This window comes from Lissotriton vulgaris, chromosome 7, assembly GCF_964263255.1.
Source record: "Lissotriton vulgaris chromosome 7, aLisVul1.2, whole genome shotgun sequence".
Taxonomy (NCBI): Eukaryota; Metazoa; Chordata; class Amphibia; order Caudata; family Salamandridae; genus Lissotriton; species Lissotriton vulgaris.
This window is the reverse complement of record NC_141695.1, coordinates 899,437,122-899,459,301: the sequence shown is the minus strand read 5'-3', so window position 1 is coordinate 899,459,301 and position 22,180 is coordinate 899,437,122. Positions and strand designations below refer to the sequence as shown.

Below are 22,180 nucleotides of genomic sequence, written 5' to 3'. Positions count from 1 at the left end.
CTTACTGAAGAGGTTTTTTTCTCCCTCCTCAGGAAAGTCCGTTCGGGCTCTCCGCGGGACAGCCGCCCCACTCACATTGCCCAGGAGATTTTCCTCAACATCCCTGACCTCCCCCTCTCCCTCCTTAACCCCTTCGCTGCTCATGACGAACTCAGCTTGTCATGCAGTACACTGGTCGTGTGCTTATGACGAGCTGAGCTCGTCATGAACAATGGGGATCATGCATATGCAGCACAGGAGGGGAAAACCTCTAGCAGCCAAGGTGTTAATAACTCTCTCACCTTTGGCGTAGTCCCCAACTCTTTTAAAACCGCTGTGGTCTCGCCCATTTTCAAAAAAGCAGTATTCGATCCTGGGGCATTATGTAACTTTCGCCCAATTTCTCTTCTCCCCTACCTGGGTAAAATCCTGGAGGCCTTTGTGGCAAATTGCCTAAGTACCTTTGTGGAAACCACCCACCACCTGGACCCCCACCAAGCTGGCTTTAGGCCTCAACACTCCACCGAGTCCATTGCCCTGGCCGTCCATGATGAGCTCAGAAAGGGAGCTGATCAGAACACCTCACAGGCACTGGTGCTCCTGGATTTGTCGGCGGCGTTTGACACAGTCGACCACGCTGTTCTCCTCGATCGGGTCGAGAGCGCCGGCATCCAGGGCCCACCACTGAGATGGATCACCTCCTTCCTCCAAGGCCGCTTCCAAGCCGCTTGCCTCCCCCTTCACCTCGGAAGGGAAACGACTCATCTGTGGAGTTCCTCAGGGCTCCTCCCTTTCCCCCCTTTTGTTCAACTTGTATATCCTTCCCCTGATCTCCGAACTCCAGAAAAGATCAGTAGTCGTTTTCAACTATGCTGACGACTTGCAGATCATTTTTAACATTGACCCCTCCCCCTCCTCTGTTGTGAACGTTCCATCCACCATGACCTTCATCAGCACTTGGTTGAACGCAAACCAGCTCAAACTTAATCCTGACAAGACTGAGCTGGTTCTTACGGAGCACATAGGTAACCCCTGGAACTCCACCTTCTGGCCCCTCTACCTTGGCTCCCCTCACTCCCCTGTCAACTCGGTCAAGAGCCTAGGCATCACCATCAGCAGCGACCTCTCCATGAGGGCCCAGATCAATTCAGTGGTCTCCACCTGCTTTTTCCATCTGCGTCAAATTAGGAAAATTAGCAGATTGTTGTCCCATGAAGCTCTCGTTCAGGTCACCCTGGGACTAGTCATGTCCCGCATTGACTATGCGAACTCGATGAATGGTGGCATACCCGCCTACCAATTTCACCGTCTCCAACTCATCCAGAACCAAGCAGCCAGGCTTATTTTTGGCCAGCCCAAGTCTAGCCACACTAAACCCCTCCTTAGAAGCCTCCATTGGCTCCCGGTGGCCCAGCGCAGCCTTTTTAAACTGGGCTTCCTGATCCACAAAGCCCTCTCCTCCCAGGGACCCTCCTTCATTGCCCCACGAATACACCGTTATGTCCCTTCCAGCGTCCTACGCTCTTCCTGCTCCTATCTCCTGTCACCCTGCTCCTTCAGACGCAAGAGGCATGGTGGCCTGAGATTTTCTTCCCAAGCCCCACTCTTCTGGAATTCCCTCCCTCCAGAACTCCGCCTTCTCCCCTCCTATGCCCAGTTCAGGAAGTCACTTAAGACCTGGCTCTTCTCCCAAGCCTTCAACTAATTCCAACACATTGCTGTGCCCCTCAGCCCCTCCACTTAGCGCCAAGAAACCGCTGGTGAACGTGCGCTCTACAAATCCCCTTTATCATATCATTATCATATCAGTGATAGGTGGCACATACTTACTTTGGGAAGTCAAATGCTGAAACTACCCTTCTGCTCTCTACTTAGCACCTGTTAATTGACTGTCTGGTGTTCGACGTCAAACAGATGGTCCAACATTTCTACTACGCTTATTACTGGATTTTTGTGCGCTTGGAACAACCTGGGGTTAAACTGAAAGGCCTGTTTTTGGAGGTATAAGCCTTGAAGAAGTTACCATTGTAACGAAACACGTGTTGGCTGTTTTCATCATTGACAACACACGAATAGGACCTCCGTAGGACTTTTAGTACAATTAGAAACCTTTGTGATACGTCATTTGTCTTTGCCTTGCACTTTGATAATTAGGTCTCCATAGGAGTGCTGTGAAATCAGTAGTTTTCTACCCTCACTGCACTCACTTTTTTTTATATTCTTTTTATGAGCATTTAATAGAACACATGTGTTTCATAAAATTTTGAACAGACTTAGCAACACATAAAAAAATAAAAAGCAAAGCCCATCCTGAAGCAACCACCCAACCTGAAGTAACTGGCCACTTATGCTCCTATCAGACTAGAAAAAAGTACAGTCATATATTAATATGTCCCTTGTATTCCATCCCCTTGCTGCCACCAGATTACCATACAATGCCAACAAGACTTTGCTGTTCTGTATGTATGTACCTGCAATCGTAAATTGCAAACCTAGTTAGAGAGCAGCGCAGAAGCGTACATTTGGGCAAGGTGACAAATTCAATATTGTATGAAATAATCTGAACGGGACATTGGGTTTCATTCTGCAGCAGGGCCTGGGTGGGTTTCAAGAACCCTATTATCGTTCCTTGAAAAGGTGTTACTTCATGTCAGTTCTTTTCTGAACTACAGAGTTAAGATGCAAGCTGGATATGCTTTTGGTGCATGACTGGAGGGGACTGGTCACTGTTAAAATTTTGTTGCACTTCACTTCCAATCTGGCAATGTCCTGGCTCCTTGTGATGTACTCGCCCTTAACTAGTTAAATTGTTTTCTGCCGAGTAAGCAGAGGCACTGTTTGCCACTGTCACGGCTATATAGGTGACTGGGCCAGGCGGGGACCTTGAGGACAGTGTGACTACAGGCTCGCCTGACATCCGTGGACCTATGGAGCACTGTTAAGTATTTTGTGTAAATGTTTCTTTTGGCATGCAGTGTGTGTGATTGGTATGCAACTTACATTTATGTAAGAAGTGATCTCAGGGAGTAAGATTTACGGTCCTAGCGAAGCTACAGGAAAGGGTGGCAGAAAAATGTAGACCAGGTACAAAGGGGAATTTAAGGCCATTGAAACCCTCGAAACTTCCCAATCCCTTTCACAGATTGTAACCATACCAACTGGGGCATGTATTAAAGTAATAGAAGCCACCGGCAAGGTATTTTTTAACTCAGAAGAAACCCCTCCATTGAGTAATTTCTAAAAACATTGGTCTGTTATCATTTTGTGCTCCAGTGTAATTTATAGGTAGCAGCAAGCCCTGCTACACAGTGTAATGGAAGGAACCCAAACATGAAGCATGCCACCAATGGGTAACCCTGGTCACCTTACAAAAAGCATTTGCTTTTTCTGTAAGGAGGTCTGGTCAGTCCACTAGGCAGGGTAGGGCTTTCTATTTTAAGTCCCGTTTTGCATTTGAGGAGGATGAGCCCTCTTCTTCGTTACCTCTTCCCCCCTCATTTTGTATTGGTGTACCTTAAGGCCATGACAAAAGATAAAATGTTGCAGTACTACAACCCAGTAGCGTACGGCCAAGCAGTCATGCATACTTTGCATGTTCCCCACCAGGCTGCATTACACAGCCTGGTGAGGAATATATCCAGCCTCCTATTCCCCGTCTGAGCGCCGAGCAGGGCACGCAGACCAATCACAACACTACATTGCAGCACTGTGATTGGCTTAGGGGAGGGAGCCTGTGTGCTTACTTGTTCGGGCCACAGAGAGACAAGGAGGGACAGTGGCGGTGAGGAGGTAAGAGTGTTTTTATTTTTATTTTGTACCCCCGACCCTCCCCCCACACTTGTTCCCTGCCAGCTGCTACTGCTACAACCTAAACAGCAAACAAAAAAGAAGTCAGAGACTCTTTGAAACTGACAGAGCTGACTGACTACATCCCCTTGCGATAGAGAACGAGGCCAATGATGCCAGGTTCTGTGTGATAAAAGATGTTTGCCGGGAAAACATATACAGTAAGAGAGTAGATCGGGTGACTGCTAAACCAAAATGTGCCAGATGAGAAGAGGATCAGGAAATATCTTCCTTAGTCAAGGGTGTTGTGAATTCCGATATTCCGCTCTCTTGGTTGGGACTCAAAAACTGTAAAAGTCTGACTGCAAATGCTAAACCTAAGGTTAAGATATGCTGCTCTGCCCAGGTGGTTTCCAACAACATATCTAAATTTGTTTAGACTCATTCTTCATCCAAATAGTAAAAAGGCTAATATCACTCAACTACAGAAAACAAGCACTGGCAAAGTAGATAGGTCTCTTCTTAGGAACCGATTGGCTTTGCTAATAGTTTTTAACCATACAGCACAGCAACCCTGATACCGTGCTGCCTGGGTAAAGATTTTAAAAAGCGGCTGATCTGTTTTGGAAGAACACCTCACCATGCATGTGGGCATCTACAAAATTATGTTGAAGGTTATTGATTTTTTTTAGTTACTGATACAAGCTGGATCGATACATAGAAGAAAAGAATGTGAAAGAGCTTTTTAGTTTTTTTTTAAAGAATTGGTAAAAACAAGAAGTGGTGAAAACAACAGAGGCAAAGCTACAGGATGAAGGGAAGCAGAAGTTATACGGGGAGGTAACACAGGGGCTTGAAAGGGGGTTGGGAGCTTCACAGGGGCTGGGAAGGAGGAAAGGATACAGAGAGATTTAGCACAGTGGAGTGCAGTGAGGGGGAAGCAAACATGTGAAAAAGATTACCAGAGCTGGCGAGGAGAAGCACACAAGCGAGAATGCAACACAGGGGCTCTGAGGGAGATGTACACAGGGGAGAAAAGAGGAACAGCAGAGAGCGGCTGGGGTGGGTAAAAGAATATGAAGCAGACAGATGGAAATCATGTGTGCTCTTGTGCAGTGCTTAAACAAAAAGAAAAAAGTAGCTCCTGAAAAGTGAGCAGTGGAAGGACACAAGTAATTTGTTCATGCTCCAGGGTATGTACAAACCCAAGAACAGGAAGGAAAGCCTACGCACATTAACAAATAAGCAAGCAAATATGAGAGACAATGAAGCCAAGCAAAGGTAAGCAATGGCCGGATTTTAAGCTCACTGTTAGCAAACAATATGTCTCGCAAAAGACAGCACATGTACTGCCTAGGAGGCAAGAACTAAAAACATTGCAAAATCCACAGAAGCCTTTAAATTATAGACAGTTAGTGGACATTCCCATAGTCAATAAACACATGCAAAGAAGGCAGCGACAGTTCAATCCCAGCAGCATGTAGTGAAGGAGGCACTCCATACCTCCTTCACTTCTGCCCCATATACTTCTGGGTGCAGTGCAACCTAGCTCCTGTCAGGAATATGGGACATAGTAGTAGATACTGTGCAATATATTCAACTCATTGCAGATCAATCTGACGATGAGTACCTTGTGCTTCTGGATCTCTCTGCAGCCTTTGAACTAGGGACCATGATGTACTCAGCCCATTTTACCAGAATAGGGGAGGTAACGGGATCTGAACTACCATGATTTTGTTTCTTGTCCAAACCTAGCTGGACTGTTGTGCTCTGAACCTTCTGTGCAGTCCCAGAAAATCGAGTCCCACAAATATCACCCTTACCATCCTAGACTTTCTTGTGCATATTCACCATTTGTGGAAAGTAATCATTCATATGCTGATCACACCCAATTTATGACTGAAATGAATGGAAACACCTCAGCAGGACACTTAAAGAAATGTTAAAATCAAATTAGGATTTGGAGGTGCACTAGCTGAATTCAGTTAAAGGCAGCCAAAACAGAAATCAGACAAGATCAGTCTCAATGGCTAGTCCTTTGTGAAAACACTCCTCTTTCAATAAGGGTACTTAAATAAGTAACACAGTCTTGCCGACAGCATCTCGAGTTTATTCCAGCAAAATAGTACTACAGCAGAGACACACATTTGTGTAATGTGCATTATATAAAAGCAATCAATAATTTCGATTCTAATCACGAGTTAAATTTTTGGGAATCCCTAAATACAGAGACACTTATAAGTCGGAGTACTCTGCTCTGGTACCGGGGCATGCTCAGTGTTCACTGCTTCTACTGGAACAAGCATTTGCAATGCAAAGGTCTCGCCTTTAGGAAACTTTAAAGTATTTAGCCATGCATCACATTATCCTGCGTGTTATATTAACTCTTCTCATTTAGCCTTACACAACTGCTATAACCGGAAAAATAGATAACTAGTGACTAGTACTACAGGCATAGAACAGCTTTGACATTTAATGCATTTTGACTGTGCTCAGTGTTGAATTGATCACACAATGCCTACGAATTAGATGAAATATGAAGGTGTGTATAATAGAGAAAGGTGATGAGCCAAATATGTAATTGCTACGTTTTTGTTTACACTGATTGACTCGTAGCCATCTAAAAGAGTTAGAAAAATCATTCCAAATAAGGTCCATTCTACCTACAGTGGTCATGAGATTTAAGGAGCTCAAGCAATAGTCTGTGGGGGTGGGTGGGTCAGGAATTCTATGCATTGGATGAAAGGAATAGTTAAATATATGGCTATGTCTCGAGTAAATCACTGATGCGGGGAATCAAATGCAGTCTGTGGATAAGAAAATACATGAAACGGTTCAAATAATTGATGCAACAAGTGGGCCATCTCTAAAAGAAAGTGGAAACTGAATTTACTTGTGGAATCGGTGATTATACCCACAAATGCGGTTTAGCTGTTGGGTCAGATGATCGCCTACAAAAAAAGAAATACTGGGATATTATAAAAAATAAAATGTTAATTAATATCCTAAAAGGGGATTCAATTACCTTGTCCAAGGTTCGCCTGCAGTCGGGCTAACAAAGTACATTTGTGAGGAGACAAATATGTGTCTGGGAGCACTCTGGCTCCTGAATTGATTATGCGCCCAAGCCCCTCTTGGGGACTCTAAAATAAATGGTGGCCAGAAGCATGGAAGCCACACTGGGCTTTAAACAAAGTATGCCCCCAGATCGGTGGAGCAGGCTGGCTCCTAGTGCAAGATATTGCCTGCCTCGTGGAGGCGGCCCGCTGCAAAACGGGGCCTCCCAAGGTGAGAAAACTCCATTGGGCCATGATGGAGCGGCCCTCTATCAGACGGGCCGCTCATGGAATGGGCACCAGTAGGCAGCTCGTTGGAGTCTCGCTCGGGGACTCAGAAATTAGACATACTGCCCCTTCGCTACCGAGCCACACTTACCGGGCTCTCTCACTCTGCCGATCTCCTCTCCTTGCCGGTCTTCGCTGCTGGATCCTGAGGGGCTATCCCTTATTTACAGGAGCCCCGCTTCATCTGTGCACCATGCTTCACCCGGTCCCCTCTCTCCTGGGACCAAGACTTCGAATGGGTGCCTGCGAGGCTCCGGACGCTCCTTAGGCACTGGCCCCGCCTACCTCTTCTTCTTGCGGGTCACGTTAGGCAGTGGCTTGGCAACAGCTTCCCTCACTCGGGCTGCGGCGGTGAGACGCGGGGTGGGCACCCGCTCGAATTTAAATAGGGATACGGGCAAGTCGCGGGGTAGGCACCCGCGCAGATAAATAATTAAATAAGCGGGGTAGGCACCCGCGCACAAAACATGCTGACAAAGTCGCGGGGTGGGCACCCGCAAACTAGATAAAAAGTCAAACGCAGGGTGGACTCCTGCCATGCCACTCTTCCTCACTAACGTTCTGGATTGCTTAGCTTCCATGAAAGAGGAGCACCGCTATTGGGAGTCGATGCTGAAAGACAGAGAGGAAACGCGTGCAGAGGGGCTTCCTTTGTGTCAAAAATGGCGACGTGCTGCTTTCTCTTTTAGAGCCCGACTTACTGCTGGAGTAAAAGGTTCCTTATCTTATTCTTAATGGGGTCTTCTGTTTCGCCCCATAAAGAAGATAAGAAACCTTTTATCACAGCAGTAAGTCAAGGAAGCCAGTCTGAAAAGGACAAGGCTTAAAGAGGCTTAAAGAGAAAGAAGTACGTCATTGGGACCTCTTTTCCAATGGCTGGCCACCGTTTAGCATGAAAGGTGACGCCAGTCAATGGAAAAGAGGGGCAGGGCTTAACCTCGCTAGTAAAACTCACACTAAGTCATTAAGTCTCGCCAGCAAGACTGCGCTGGTGCGCAGTATTACGCTAGCCGAGAACTAAAAAGGATGCTATTTCTGAGCCCAACCAATGGAGGCTAGAAATGTGCACAACACGTGAAACAATAACCCAACAAAACCCAATGGGGGCACAGGGGACATTCTCTGAACAGTAAAAGATGGACAAGTGTTCTCCTCCTGCATATCACACCTCTCCTCCATTACACATGCTTTTACATATCATGCTTTGGTAAAACAGATGTTTGTTCTTTGTACCTTTATGCACCAACGTTAGAGGTGGGGAAAACATTTTCCACTTCTGTGGTGGTTAATGTTCAGAGTTTCTCTTCATTATTTCCCTGTTATTCGCATTGGGTTTTCAGAAATTCACTTCTCCTCAGATGTATGTATGTGTGTTTATTATAAGACCACAAAGAAGCTATTTGCAATGTAAAACTAACCGGATTTGTGAATAAACACTTCTTTTCATCTTGCTCTAGATCCTCTCTGCATTCCATCAGAAGTGAGTTAGGGCTTTCCGCATTTGAAGATAGAAGGTGTCAGTTATATAAGTGAACCATCAACTAAAACAGTAACTGCAATCCTGGAAATGTTAAAGTATGAGCTGCTTGATCACTTGCGAATAAAACAGACGCTCTACAAACATCTTTACATAATTCAATGGACATTCACTTTCAAGAGTTTCTTCTGCACGTTTTCTTCATAAGAAGAAATCAACTGTGACATTTGGAGTATAAACATGCAGCAGGATGCAAGAAGGCTCAATAGCATGCCCTTGCCATGCTCTGTGGATATCGCTCTCTTTCAACTGCCTGATGAGGAGCAGAATACAAATAACTATTCGACTTTGCTACAAAAAGTAGTACAGAAGTAAAATGTGGAGAGATTGTTCTTACTTGCATGGCAGAACGCGGACCACATCATTCTGTTTGTAGCTCTCGATGCACACGGCACAGTGATCAAAGTCAGGGTTTGTTTCCTGGAGGCAAGGGAAGGGAGAATTGATTTGAGACCAGAGCATGAAAAATAAAATATATACACAAACATACCACAACACACGCATAGCTATCTCTGGCCGGGGACATTGAACAAAAGCCGCAATCAGGTAAAAACGCCAACGCAACGAAGACAACTGGTTATATTGTAAAACAAAAGCACTATTGCCAAATCTTTGTAGCACCCCTGAGAGGAGTCTTCCTTCCCATTCTGTGGCACTCTTCACATCATTCCGAATACTAAGTCTCTCAGTCTTACCACAGAAGGTCACCTAGCTGGATGAATCTGTAATCTATTTGTCATCCCAGAAACCAAAGAGGAAGAAAGCAAAGACAGTCTGTCCTCTTATCAAGGGTGGGTGCTTGTAAAAAGAGCCTAAACGCACCGTGAATATTCCCAAACAGCTGTACTAGACTGACACTCTTGGAAGACTCTGCTGGCATGTCAAGAACAGGAACTTGAACCACCTGCAATGAGCGTGGTCAAAACCTTAAGGAGTTTTTTTTATTTTTAGAATCAATCGTTTTTTATTGTGCGGGAACACATCACGGTACACAGCTCAGCTGCCTACATCAACGTGCCGGCAGGGCGCAAACTCATAGTAATGACACAGCTTCTGGGCCTACATCCTGGAGGACGACCACGCGTAAGTAAAAGGAAACTTGAGGAGCAGCCCCACCTGATCAATGACCTCCGCTTTTATCAAGTAATGAACAAGACAAAACAAAACCCCCCACAACCACCCTCCCCCCCAAAACAATCCCCCTCCCCTTCCCACCCCACTCCGCATCAGCTTCTATCTGTAGTGTTCACTCTCCAGGATCCACTCTTTCTACTAGACAAAACTCAGTCCACAGTCATAACCCCCTCTGGCTCTAAAGGAATGAGTTGCAAGATCTGCAGGTACTTTGGACAAGTCACTTCCCGAGGTCTTTGGATAGAAGCTATAAGAACGGGCCCCAGAGCTTAGCATATTCAGAACCTTTCCCATCCATTCCCAGTGAGAGTCGTTCAATAGCTAGAATGCGCCAGAGCCTTTGAAACCAGTCTCCGGGGTCAGGCACAGTCGGGGAGCCCCAGTGCGCCAGAAGAACCTGCCTCGCAGCCAACAAAGCCAGCGCAATCTGCCTACCCTTCAGCGAGCGTAGGGGAAAGAACTTAGAGTGGGGAAGCCCCAACAGTGTATGCTCCGGCATCCGGGGGAATGTAATCTGAAACGCAGCATCTAACTCATCCAAAATCATGGTCCAATACCGCCCCAATTTTGGGCAGTGCCATAGCAAACGCGCCAGTGTCCCTGAGAGGCCACACCCCCGCCAGCAGAGGCCCGATTTGGTGACATCCAACGCCCTAACGCGCGCTGGAGTGTAATACCAATAGGCGGTTACCTTGTAGGCCGACTCCCGGCCCGCAGTGTTAGAGGCCGCATGCTGTGCGCTATAGATGATGTGCTCCCACTCCTTTCTCGTCAACGGACGTCCCAACTCAGTTTCCCAGCGGACTTGTGCAGGCGTACGCTGTCGCCGAGGCTGACGCAAGATCATCGAATACAACTCCAGGATGAATCTCTGGTCATCTTTCTTGCAGACCAACCATTTTTCAAAAGCCGTCAGGGGCCGGGCATGGAGGCAACATTGGCTGGTTGGGGCACCCAATGGGCCACTTGCGAGTAATGAAAAGCATCGGCCATCGACAGCTGGAAGAACTCTGTACGTAGCCGGCTGAACGGAAACAGGCCCTCCAAGTCAAAGAGGGAACCCACCCTCTTACAGCCTTCCTCTCGACAGCGATGGAAGACTGAGGGCGCTTGGCCCGGTGGAAAGTCCGGGTTATCAACAATAGGGGTCATTGGGGAGGGGAAAGTAGTCCACCCCTTGTGTTGCGCCAGCTGATCCCATGCCTTTAGGGTTGGGGAAGTCACTGGAGAGGAATAAAGACCCCAAGCTCTATGCTTGCGCGGTAACCACAACTCCCTCCATATATTACAACCCGCCACCATCTGGTCCATAAAGTTCAAATGTTTACAAGATAGGGGCCTGTTCCATTCGACTATGTACCTAAGGCTAGATGCTTGAAAGTACGCTATCAGCAGGGATAAGCCCAGCCCCCCTGCCGCCTTCGGGGTAGTCTCTATGGACAACGCCTGCTGCGGTCTTTTATTGTTCCATAAGAACCTGTTGAGGAGACCCTGCAGCTTCAGCAGGGTGCCCTGCAGGGGACTCAAGGGTAGCAGTTGAAAGAGGTATAATATACGGGGAAGTACAGTCATTTTTAAAGCAGCTAACCTCCCATACTAGGCCAAATTAAGACAAGACCAATCCAAAAAGGCTTTGGCAACATGATCAAACAGCATTCTATAGTTCAAGGACACTGTTTTAAGAATGGATGGGGCCAATCGGATACCAAAGTATGGAATGTCGGTGTGTACCCATTGGAAGGCAAAGTCCTGCCTCAGATCCAGTACATCTGCCTCAGGGACGGAGATATTAAGAATTTGTGATTTGGAAAAATTAACTTTAAAACCCGCAATGAGGAATGAAGTTGGGTTAATGACAGGATGACATCGTCTGCATACAGACTGATCTTATGAGTATCAGCCCCAAATTTGACCCCGGCAATATCTACGTTAGACCAGACGCGCTGAGCAAAGGGCTCCATATAGAGCGCAAAAAGCAACGGGGAGAGGGGACACCCCTGTCGCGTGCCCCTAGTAATGGGGAAAGGGGCAGATCTGCAGCCATTGACGCGCACAGCCGCTTTAGGATCGTCATAGAGGCACTGAACCCACCGCAGGAAATTATTCCCCACAGCGAACAGGTAGTCCCAGGCGACGCGGTCGAAGGCCTTCTCCGCGTCGAAAGAAAGCATGAAAAGCCTGCCTCAGCGAACGATGGACCAAATCCATGAGGTGGAGCAACCGTTTAGTGTTGTCCCCCCCCCTTGCCGAGTTGGGATAAATCCCGCTTGATCTGGCTCAATGATTCCATCCATCAAGGGGCTAAGCCTCGCAGCTAGCACACCCGCAAACAACTTGGCATCGATGTTGAGCAGCGAGATCGGTCTATACGAGTTGCAGTCTTTAGGGTCCTTCCCAGGTTTAAAATTGACCGTAATCGCCGCCTCTGCCATGGACGGAGCCACCGATCCCGTATCAAGAAAGGAATTAAAAAGGCGAGTCAAGAGAGGAGCCAGCTCCACACAGTAAGTTTTATAAAAGATAGCTGAAAAGCCATCTGGCCCAGGGGATTTAGCTACCTTCAGTTTTGCAATAGCTGAGATGACCTCTTCAATGCGGATCGCCGAGTCCAAAGCCTCCGCTGACTCCCGATGGAGGGGCGTAAAACCGCACGACGCAAGATAGTCTGCCACTCCCTGAGACATCGCCCCCTCCCTCTTATATAAAGTCTGATAAAATTGGCGAAAAGTGTTCACAATGGCAGCATCAGTGGTGTGCTCTTGTCGCTTGAGGGTCCCTAATGGTTTGGTTAGTGGTCAGTGGAGTACGCGCCCGCAACCTATGCGCAAGCATCCGTTCCCCTTTGTCCCCACATAGACATAACTTGTGACGTAAACGTAATAAGGTATGCGCAGCCCTATCGAGGTAAAGGTGCTTCAGCATGTGTCGCTTCGCCTCTAGCTCCCTCCAGACCCTCAGAGCCCCAGTCCTCTAATGAATCGCCTCTAAACCACTAACTTCCTTCTCCAACTCAACGCGCTTCTCTTTGCGCAGGCGGGATTATGTTGCAGCAATTGGTATAAATTCGCCCCGTACTACCAATTTCAGGGCCTCCCAAATCGACGTGAGGGCCGTATCCCCTACCTCATTTTCAGCAAGGTAATGAGTGATGGCGTCACGAATCTTCACAACCACCGAGTCTGAGTTGCGAAGGTGCCAGCCAGCCGGCGGAGGCCTAGCGCCACCGGAAGTAAGGACAACTGAGATAAGCGCATGGTCTGACAAGGAACACGGCACAAATTCTGCTGCTGACAACCGAGGCAAGAGAGAGGAAGTGGCCAGGGAATGATCTAAGCGTGCGCATGTCTTATGGGCTGCAGAGTAGTAGGTGTAATCGCGCTCCTGGGGATGCTGAACGCACCATACATCATGCAACCGTCTCTCGAAGAGACACTGCTTCCCCCCGGGGACATCGCCCCTGTCTGATGGGATCGCTTCTCATATCTGTCAACCCCCGCCTCCATAACAATGTTCACATCACCACCCGCCAGCACTTGTGAGAGAGCCGCTTGCAAAAAGAACTCCCGTTGGATGTTTGGAGCATTTAATGGACCCTATTGTAAAGTGCATCTCGCCCCATTGCACACGAACAGCCAGGAATCTGCCTTTAATGTCCACCACCTGGGAGACAATTTTACAATGCACATGTGCACTAAAAAGAATAGCCACCCCGTTCTTCTTATTCGGACCCTAAGACAGCTGGAGCGGGAAGCGCTTGTCTGTCATGCGCCGGACATCTTTAGAGAGGAGATGGGTCTCCTGTAACAGGCCCACACCCCCTTCCGCATTCTCCACGAGGGATAGAATAGCAGCACGTTTAACTGGGCTATTAAGGACCCTGACATTGAGGCTCAATATCTTCAAATCCCTGCCCATCGTATCAATGAAAGGAACAGATACCCAATGCACAGCCCCACTCTAAAGCCCCTATTGTACCACATTGCCCCAACCGCTCCTTAGATCCTTGCCCAGTTCCCCCGAAAGCTGATGCGGAGCCCCCAAAAGAACCCCAAACCCCAACCCCACACACATGAGAAAACCCCCCCTAGAATACAGGATTTAACATTTACAAAAGAGAAGAGAAAACAACAGTCCGTTAAACAGGCCCCAATAGCAGGGGAACATGGCGCCAACATCTCACCCTCCCAATTCCTGATACAGGACTCATCACTGACCAAGGACTTAAGGATGCCAGCAAATTTCATTGAAGAAACGTCCGCCTCCGGCGCCAGCTACTGCCAAGCCGTCGGGCCTCAAGAGACCCCAGACGTGCCGGTGACCAGGGCCACAGAAGCAACCGAAGCCCCCCTCTCCAGCAGGCTCGCTGACAAGTCAGGCCTTGTAGTGGAAGCAGGCTTTCCAACTCGTTGCCACTCCGCGGAGCGCCTATGCTGCCTGTTAGGCGACCTGTCCTTTCTAGGCACGGGAGCGGCCCGCTCCAATCCCAAAATTTCGAAGGCCGACTCCAAGGAGCGGACCTAAACCAGCTTACCTTTGAACTTAAAAATTAGCCGGAACGGGTGACCCCACGAGTAGGGAATGCCCTGCTCCCTCAGGTGAGTAGTGATGGGCTTGAATTCCCTGCGCTTGACAAGCGTGGAGGCTGCCAAGTCCTGAAAAAGCGCAGGGTGGTGGTCGCGGAATTGAAGGGGATTGAGATCACGTGCTTTCCGGAGGATCCTATCCTTGAGCTGAAAATCGTGCACCCACACCAAAATGTCAGGAGAAAGGGCCTTGGCCCCCCGCGGCAGCCCCACACGGTGGACACGGTCCAGTTGAATAGCTTGTAGGTCCTCCTCATCCAGGATCTGACGGAAAAGGGCTCCTACATACTCGCGTAGATCAGTCCCTCATCTTTCCACGGAACTGCCCGAATCCGAATATTATTCCGCCGAGACCTATTCTCCAAGTCCTCAGCATGCGCCAGAAGGTCCAGGTTCTGTTCCGTGAGGCGAATCACATACTGTTGGAGCTGATGGATGTCCTCTGCCGTCCCCAGGTTGTGTTCTTCAAGAGTCGCCACCCGCTCCCCCATAGCGTCTACATTGCGCCTCATCTCCCTCAGGTCAGACGTAAGCTGTGAGCGCAGCTCTAAAATGTCCTCCTTGATGGCAGAGAACAACTCTAGCATGAAGGCCTTGGTCGCCGGTGCTTCGCTATCTTCAGTTCGCGGGGATTTATTTGCAGTCGGCGATGTCGACTGCCCCGTCACCTTCTGGGGCACGTCTTTGAGGTTTCTTTCGGGTTCTGGCCGCCGCCATCTTGCGCCGTAAGGGAACCCACGCCCCAGCACTCAAGGCTATGCAGGAAGCTATGCAGGAAGCTATGCAGGAAGCTATGCAGGAAGCGGAACCACCGGACAAGGCCCAAGCCAAGTGCCCCCACCACAAATAAAGCTCCACCCGATGTCTCCAAAGCGAGGGGGGCAGGAGAAAGCCAGTCCACTCCGTGCCCGTGGGAGCAGACAGCGCCTCAACGGCCCAGCGGCCCGTCCAGATCGTCTCGGTCCGTCACCAAATGGAGAGGGACAGCACAGTCCAGGCCCGTCAGTGACAGTCCTTCTGCCCACCGACCCACTCAACAGAGCAGCCGCTCCCAATGCCACCACTCGATAAATGGATGCGTAGTCCAATCTGGGTCGCAGTCTCTCTGGCGCATGGGAGGCACACCGCCACAAGTCCCGATCAGGTGTAGGCCCGGCACACCAAGAAGCTCAGGGGGAATGCCCGTCACCTGTACGCTTCTGCCCTGCTTCACAGCACCAGGGCTGCGTGGGCAGGACGGCCACGAGGCTCCCAGTCTGCAGCTAGGCCCAAACAGCAAGGTAAGGACCCCCAGAGCCGCCCGCAGCCAAGGTTCCCCCGCCAATACGCGGGTCGACAGTAGGCCTGCCCCCCCTGGGATAATCTACACCCAGCCGGGCGGTTAATGGCGCAGTTCAAAATATCTGGTGAGAGGAGGGGAGGGGAGGGGGGGAGGGGGAGGGGGGGGGGAACATGCGCGGAACTCCTGGCCCACACCCCGCCTCCCGGCCAGTAGGCCTCTTGCAGTCGGGCAGGGCCCCAGTCACCAGGTCGCAGGGGCCACCAGGACGATGCACTCAGCCGCTCATGGCCCCGTCTGCATCGGGGGCCCTGTGCTGCTCCCCATCGTAGGCCCCATGTCACGGGCCCCCTTGACATCCACCGGTCCGCGGACCGAGTGCTAGGATTCCTGGGCAGCCGCCCAGACTCTCCTCACCTCTGCCAATGGGGTCGGGCGGTCGGAAAACGCAGCTCCACTTACTGCAGTTTGGCACGGGAGCTCACAAGCGCCTTGTGTGGGTCTCGGCCGCCGCCTCTGCAATGGGCGTCCGGGCCGCTCCCGACTCCGCCGCACCACTCAGTCCGGGTGCGTCTCCACCTCTCCCCATGCACCACACTGGGCTCAGCAATGCGCACTACCCTCCTCCGGCGCATCAATCATTGCTCCTCACGTCGCGCCGCCCGGACGAGTCGACAGCGATGAGTCTCCGAGGCTCCGTTCCAATGTCTGCAGGCCCCTGGTTGCTGTTGCCACGAGGCCCGCCGGACCCGGTGTCGGCCAGGGCCTTACTGCGCGGCCCCGCTCCACACCCGCTCAGCTCCAACAAATAAGGGCACCACTGGCATCAGGTAAGCTCATGGACATAGGGCCGCGCTGCTACAGGTGTGGATGGGCACTGAACAGGGCGATAAACAAGGCTAAAGATCTGGCGGCGCCGGAGGGACTGTGAAGCACGTCCTACTCCGCCACCATCTTGGCCACGCCCCCAGGAGGTTTTTTTTAAAAGCACTGGCCAGAAAAATTTGAAGCATAGCATGGAAGGGGATCACCCGCCATGTATTCTTTTAATATACGAAGGCACACTTCACTGGAAGAGAGCTGGAAAAACGGCAGTTAACAAAAAGAGGAGCTGGTAGAGTGTCTTTGTGAGGAACGCTTGTGAAATGGGGAAAACATGCATAACCTAAAGATCATATGGCCATGCAAGCCAGTTATCCCTTCGTCTTCTGGAAAGAAATGAAAAACAAATATTTACAAGCGACAGTCTCGTTTGCATGCCTGTCATACAAACAGTGGACACATCTTGGAAGCAAAATGTCAAGGCATACCATATCACTATGGACATAATGGGAAGTGAACGGCAGTGCATATGTCTGCGAGACGCTGGGCCCACTTCTTTATCAATCTCATTAGTGCTGTCTGTAGCAGGTGTTGAAAAAGAGGCACACTGACAAAGGATCTACATGAGGGATCGGATGCAGACAGCATATTTGACAGTCTCTGCAGTTGTAGCCGAACAATGAGACTCTAAAAGGTAATACAAATACTCACTCGTGGCTGTGGTGTTTTGCTCTGGTAGTATGTTATGCCTTACCACTCAGTGATATACACGTCCTGCTCAGTTATGTGATGACGGTCTTCTTGGAATGCTTGTCATTTACTGGTAGTGTGGAAGTTATTTAATTGGATGAGCAGCAGTGCCTTGGTTCTGATGGGGTGTTATGTTACTTGAATGTAGGTTACGTCTATTCCTATGCCTGAATAAGGAAGCACATTTGTATATAATGTGTTGCATAGTCTTTGATCCATTGCCTTTTTGGGAAATATAAAAAGACAGAGATGTTTTACTGTGAAGTCTCTCACTCCCTTCCTTGCAAAGCCTGCTGTGTGTGCACGTGAGCGAGTGTATGTCAGAGAGTATATGTATAAGTGAGTGTGTTTTAGAGCAAGAGAGAGCATGTTTGAGAGATGTCCCACAATATCATGAGTTCAGTGTCGTTTGACAAAAACAGTTGGTGAGTGATCACTGCAAGGCTGAGATGAGCAGAAAATGCTTTGTGAAAGACTGTTTCCTTCTAACCTGTACATTCTCATCCAAACAAAAAAAGTCTGCATGTAATGGTCCTGCAGCCCTTATAGAAGAAACATTCTTCAGTTCGACAGAATCTGCTATCCCAGAAGACACAGGAATCTATGAAGTGAGGTGTTTGCAAGCAGGCATGTCATGAGTTTTTCACATTGAAAAAGAACCCAACGGCGGACCAGCCTGCACCTCACACTTAGTTTCGTAGATTCAAAAGTCCTGTGCACAAATCCTCCGGCACCTGCAGTTGTTCAGTGTACCAGATCCTTGGTCAATAAAGCATATGAAGGTGCACCAGGTAAAGAAGTCCAATCATGCGTATTGTATCAAAACTTTTATTTTTTCATTGTCTTTTCTTTATTTGCATACACTGTCCAGCCAACATGTTTCGTACCATAAACAGAAGGAACTTCATCAGGACTTTATCCTATGACAGTACATGGAGTTGCAAGCAACATTCAATATCATTGTTCCAGCTAGGTACGCTGGCAACTTAGGGATTTCCCAGGGGAATCACTGTGCCCCCCGTTTGATACCCTGCTAAGTATCCGTATTCTCAGTCCAACAAAATCCTGTAGGAGCCCGAATCAAAAAATGTATACCGCACCACAACACAGCATGAGAATCTGTTTCTAGGATAAAACAAGCATTTCCAATGCAATAGGTCTCGCATTTGCAAGAGTTTAAGCTATTGGCATTTTAAATGACAATGCCTTTTATGTATCTGTTTTGATAACTAACACATAAATAAAAGGGATTGACATTTACAATGCCAATAGCTCAATCTCTTGTAAATGCAAGATCTAGTTCACTTCAAAGAAGCAGCTACCATTGTCCTGGGCTGCTTGGTAAGTGAAAGTGTGCACGCTGAATGTTGCAGGAAAGCATGTTGTGCCTGCAGTAGGAGAAACTCATTAAAGAAAATAGTGCTTATAGACTAAATAAGACATACCATGTAACAACAGAAGTAAAAGTGCCAGTCCTCATGGGAGGTTACAAATGAAGACAAGGTGGTACTAAGCAGGGACTAACAAGCATATCAAAGTCAGCATTTGCGAAGGATAATGACACAAGCAAATGATAAATATGGGTGGAGAGTGGGCGGGGCTTCAAGTACATACTCCATTACAGCATTATTATTATTATTATTATTATTATATTTATTTTTATAGAGCGTGCAGATACCCGGAGGTTTCCCGGCGCTAGAGACATTTTGAGCGAAAAATACAGTAGGGGGACAGAGGGGCCTGTAAGAGGGTTATTGGTTAAACAACCATGTCTTTAGGTTCCTACCGAATTGGAGGTAGCATTTGTCCGTGCGGAGCTGGATGGGGAGAGAATTCCAAAGAGAAGGGGCAAGGTATGAGAAGGAACGTCCGCCCATTCTTGCTCTGTTTATCCTAGGTACCTGAAACTTATGTTGGTATGAGGAGCGTAGGGTTCTTGGGGGGCAATATTGATGAACAAGGGTGCTTAGGTAGGATGGTGCTTTGCCTGCCTTAATTCTGTGCATGAAACACATGGCTTTAAACTTTGTGCGGCTTTCGATTCGAAGCCAGTGAAGACTACGTAGACCAGAGGAGGTGGGAGATTTTTTGGGCAGTTTGCAGAGCAGTCTAACCGCTTCGTTTTGTACTGTTTGAAGTTTCCTAGTGACTTCTTTACAGGCTCCCAGGTACAAGATGTTGCCGTAGTCCAGTCTAGATGTGATTAGGGCCTGGTCTACGTTTTTTTGTGTGTCCTGGGGGAGCATCCATATGATTTTCCTGAGCCACTTGAGGATGGTAAAACAAGTGGCTGCAACTCTGACCGCTTGTTGTTTCATAGACATTTGGTCATCAAAAATGATGCCAAGATTGCGAGCGGTTTTGGAGGGAGAGGGTGTGGAACCCATCTGAGGTGGTCAATGTTGAGGGCCCCATAAAGCAGTGTGTTTACCAAACAGAAGCAGATCGGTCTTTCCTCCGTTGAATTTTAGTTTGTTATCATGCATCCATTTGGCAATGTTGTTAAGGCCGGAGCAGAGGGCAGACGGGTTAGAGTGTGCATTAGCGGAGAGTGAATAAATGAGCTGGGTGTCGTCAGCATATGAGTAAATCGTCAACCCCGATTGTTCTGCTAAAGTAGCAAGGGGACTGATGTATAAATTGAACAAAATGGGGCTGAGAATCGAGCCTTGGGGAACCCCAAATTTAGAGTCATGGGGTTTTGAGGAGGATGTGGAAGAAAAGACTTGGAAGGTTCTGTCTGTAAGGAAACTTTTGAGCCATGCAAGGGCAGATCCAGTTTTGCCGCAAGTTTGCAAGGTGTTCAGGAGAATGGTGTGAGAAACCGTGTCAAACGCGGCACTGAGGTCGAGTAAGATGAGTGCCACGGTTTCCCCATTGTCAACTTGCTGGCGTATGGTCTCGGAGACCCCTAGAAGGGTTGATTCGGTTGAAAAACCTACTCTAAATCCCGACTGGGATGTGTGAAGGAGGTTATTTGTTTCTGTAAAGTTGGTAAGTTGGGTAACAATGTGTTTTTCCAAGATTTTAGAAAATAGGGGAAGGAGCGAGATTGGGCGGAAGTTAGAAGTGTCATCTGGATCCGCAGTAGCTTTTTTCAATAATGGTGATACCATGGCATGTTTCCATGCCTTGGGAACTTTGGCTTCCTTTAAGGAGGAGTTAAGGAGCTCCAGAATGAGCGTAAGTGATGGGGTGTCAAGTGTCAGAAGAATTTGTGGGGGAAAGGGGTCCAGAGGGGAACCAGATTTGATAGTTTTAGTGATTTCACGTAATGATGACATATTGAGCAGATCCCAGTTAGCTAAAATCTGAGGGGTGTTACCTAAAGATGGATCCGGTCTAACATCATCAGAGTGAGAAGTCATTTCCGGAGGATCAAGTACTATTGGAGAAGAAGTTGGGTCTTTGAAGTCTGCATACATTTTGACTATTTTGTTTATAAAGAATTCTGTGAGAACATTGCACTATGAAGAGTCTAGAGAAGGGGCTTTCGGTTGACAGGTGGAACCAGAGAGTTCTTGCACAATTTTAAAAAGTGCTTTGGTACGGTTTTGAGCATTTTCAATAGTTGATTTGGTATATTCAACTCTGGCTATTTTACATATAGCATGATATTTCGATAGGGCAGCTTTATATAGTAGCTTTATTGAGGGGTCGTAGTTTGCACACCATCGACGCTCTAAATTTTTACAAGCAGTTTTTTCAAGTTTAATTGAGTCAGTAAACCAGGGGGCAGGGGGATGATGTGGGTTCCGTTTTTTATTTCTTTGTGGAAGGCATACATTGATGGCAGAGCTAAGCCAGTTATGAATGACTGCAGTTTCCTCGATGTTTGTTATGTTAGTGGGGGGCCTGGTTTCATCCAGGCGTGCATTCAGCTGGGCAGTATCGCGTTTTTTCCAATTTCTCATTACCCTAGGTCCAGTGGAAGCATTCTGAGAGGTGACAGGTAGGGGGACAGTTATTGTAAATTCCGCCAAGTAATGGTCGGACCAGGGGATGGGTACATGTGATTTACATACAATGTTATCAAGATTGGAAAAGACTGGGTCAAGTAAATTGCCGGCCTTATGGGTTGGGCCAGAATTGCGGAGAGTAAGGTTTAATGCTGCTAGGTCAGCTATAAGGTTGGTGCTGGTATGGCAGGAGATATTGTTAAAGTGGATATTTAGGTCTCCGACTATCAGAAAATTAGCGGACTCTAACAGGAACGGGGCAATGAACTCAGGAAAGGAAGTTGCCCAGGTGCTGGCTGTGCCAGGAGCACGATAGATTAGAGCACCGGATAAGGTGAAGTTTGGGGATAGTAGAAGCTTGAAGGATCCAGCTTCGCAGTTTTGGATATCAAGGTCTATCCATTTGCATGTGTATATATTTTGGAAAATGATTGCAATCCCACCTCCCTCTTTATGCAGTCTATTTTTGCTAATGTAGGTATAGTTAGCGGGTAGTGCTGCTGCTATATCTGGCCCCGAGCATGCCTCGCAGAGCTGTGCATGTGCTTCCCAGGCTCGACCTAAAAAAACATTCTCAAGGGGACATCTAGTGGCATAGTTGTGTTAACGGTCTCATCACAAATAAACATGGCAGGCTTGCTCCTAATGCATAAATTTTGCAGCTCCAGAACAGGTTATTGAAAAATAGTGTGCTTTGGTGAATAATGTCTCCTCTACTGCCCACCCCCATTTGTCCTGTTTTAAGAGGCTATACCTTTAAGAGTTTAAGTGCATATTCTTTAACCCTCAACAGAAGGAATACCTGTGACAATTGAAAAATGTAGGCTTTTTCAACAACTGTAAGGAACACTCAACCACCCTGGCTTGTTTTACAAATGTGCTGGCCTATGCAGATAACTAATTACATTACAGGAAACGTTCATAAAGCATAAACACCAATAAGTCTGAAATAAAAAGTGGGAAGTAGAAGTTTTAATCCATGGGCAAAGTGGGCTCTGTTCTGCAGA

General features: G+C 48.1%; 1 protein-coding gene across 8 annotated transcripts in view; it reads right to left on the bottom strand.

Moving 5' to 3' along the window:
- Positions 1-22,180, bottom strand: part of RNF130 (ring finger protein 130) — an 839,118-nt gene that overhangs the window by 313,448 nt on the left and 503,490 nt on the right. For all 8 annotated transcript variants that reach the window (XR_015297545.1, XR_015297544.1, XM_086931329.1 and 5 more), the window contains exon 5: positions 8,984-9,066. Coding sequence is in view for 6 of the 8 variants with exons in the window: in XM_086931329.1 (XP_086787455.1) it covers positions 8,984-9,066 (83 nt within the window). In the remaining 2 variants the exon portion in view is untranslated. The remainder of the gene's footprint in view (positions 1-8,983; positions 9,067-22,180) is intronic.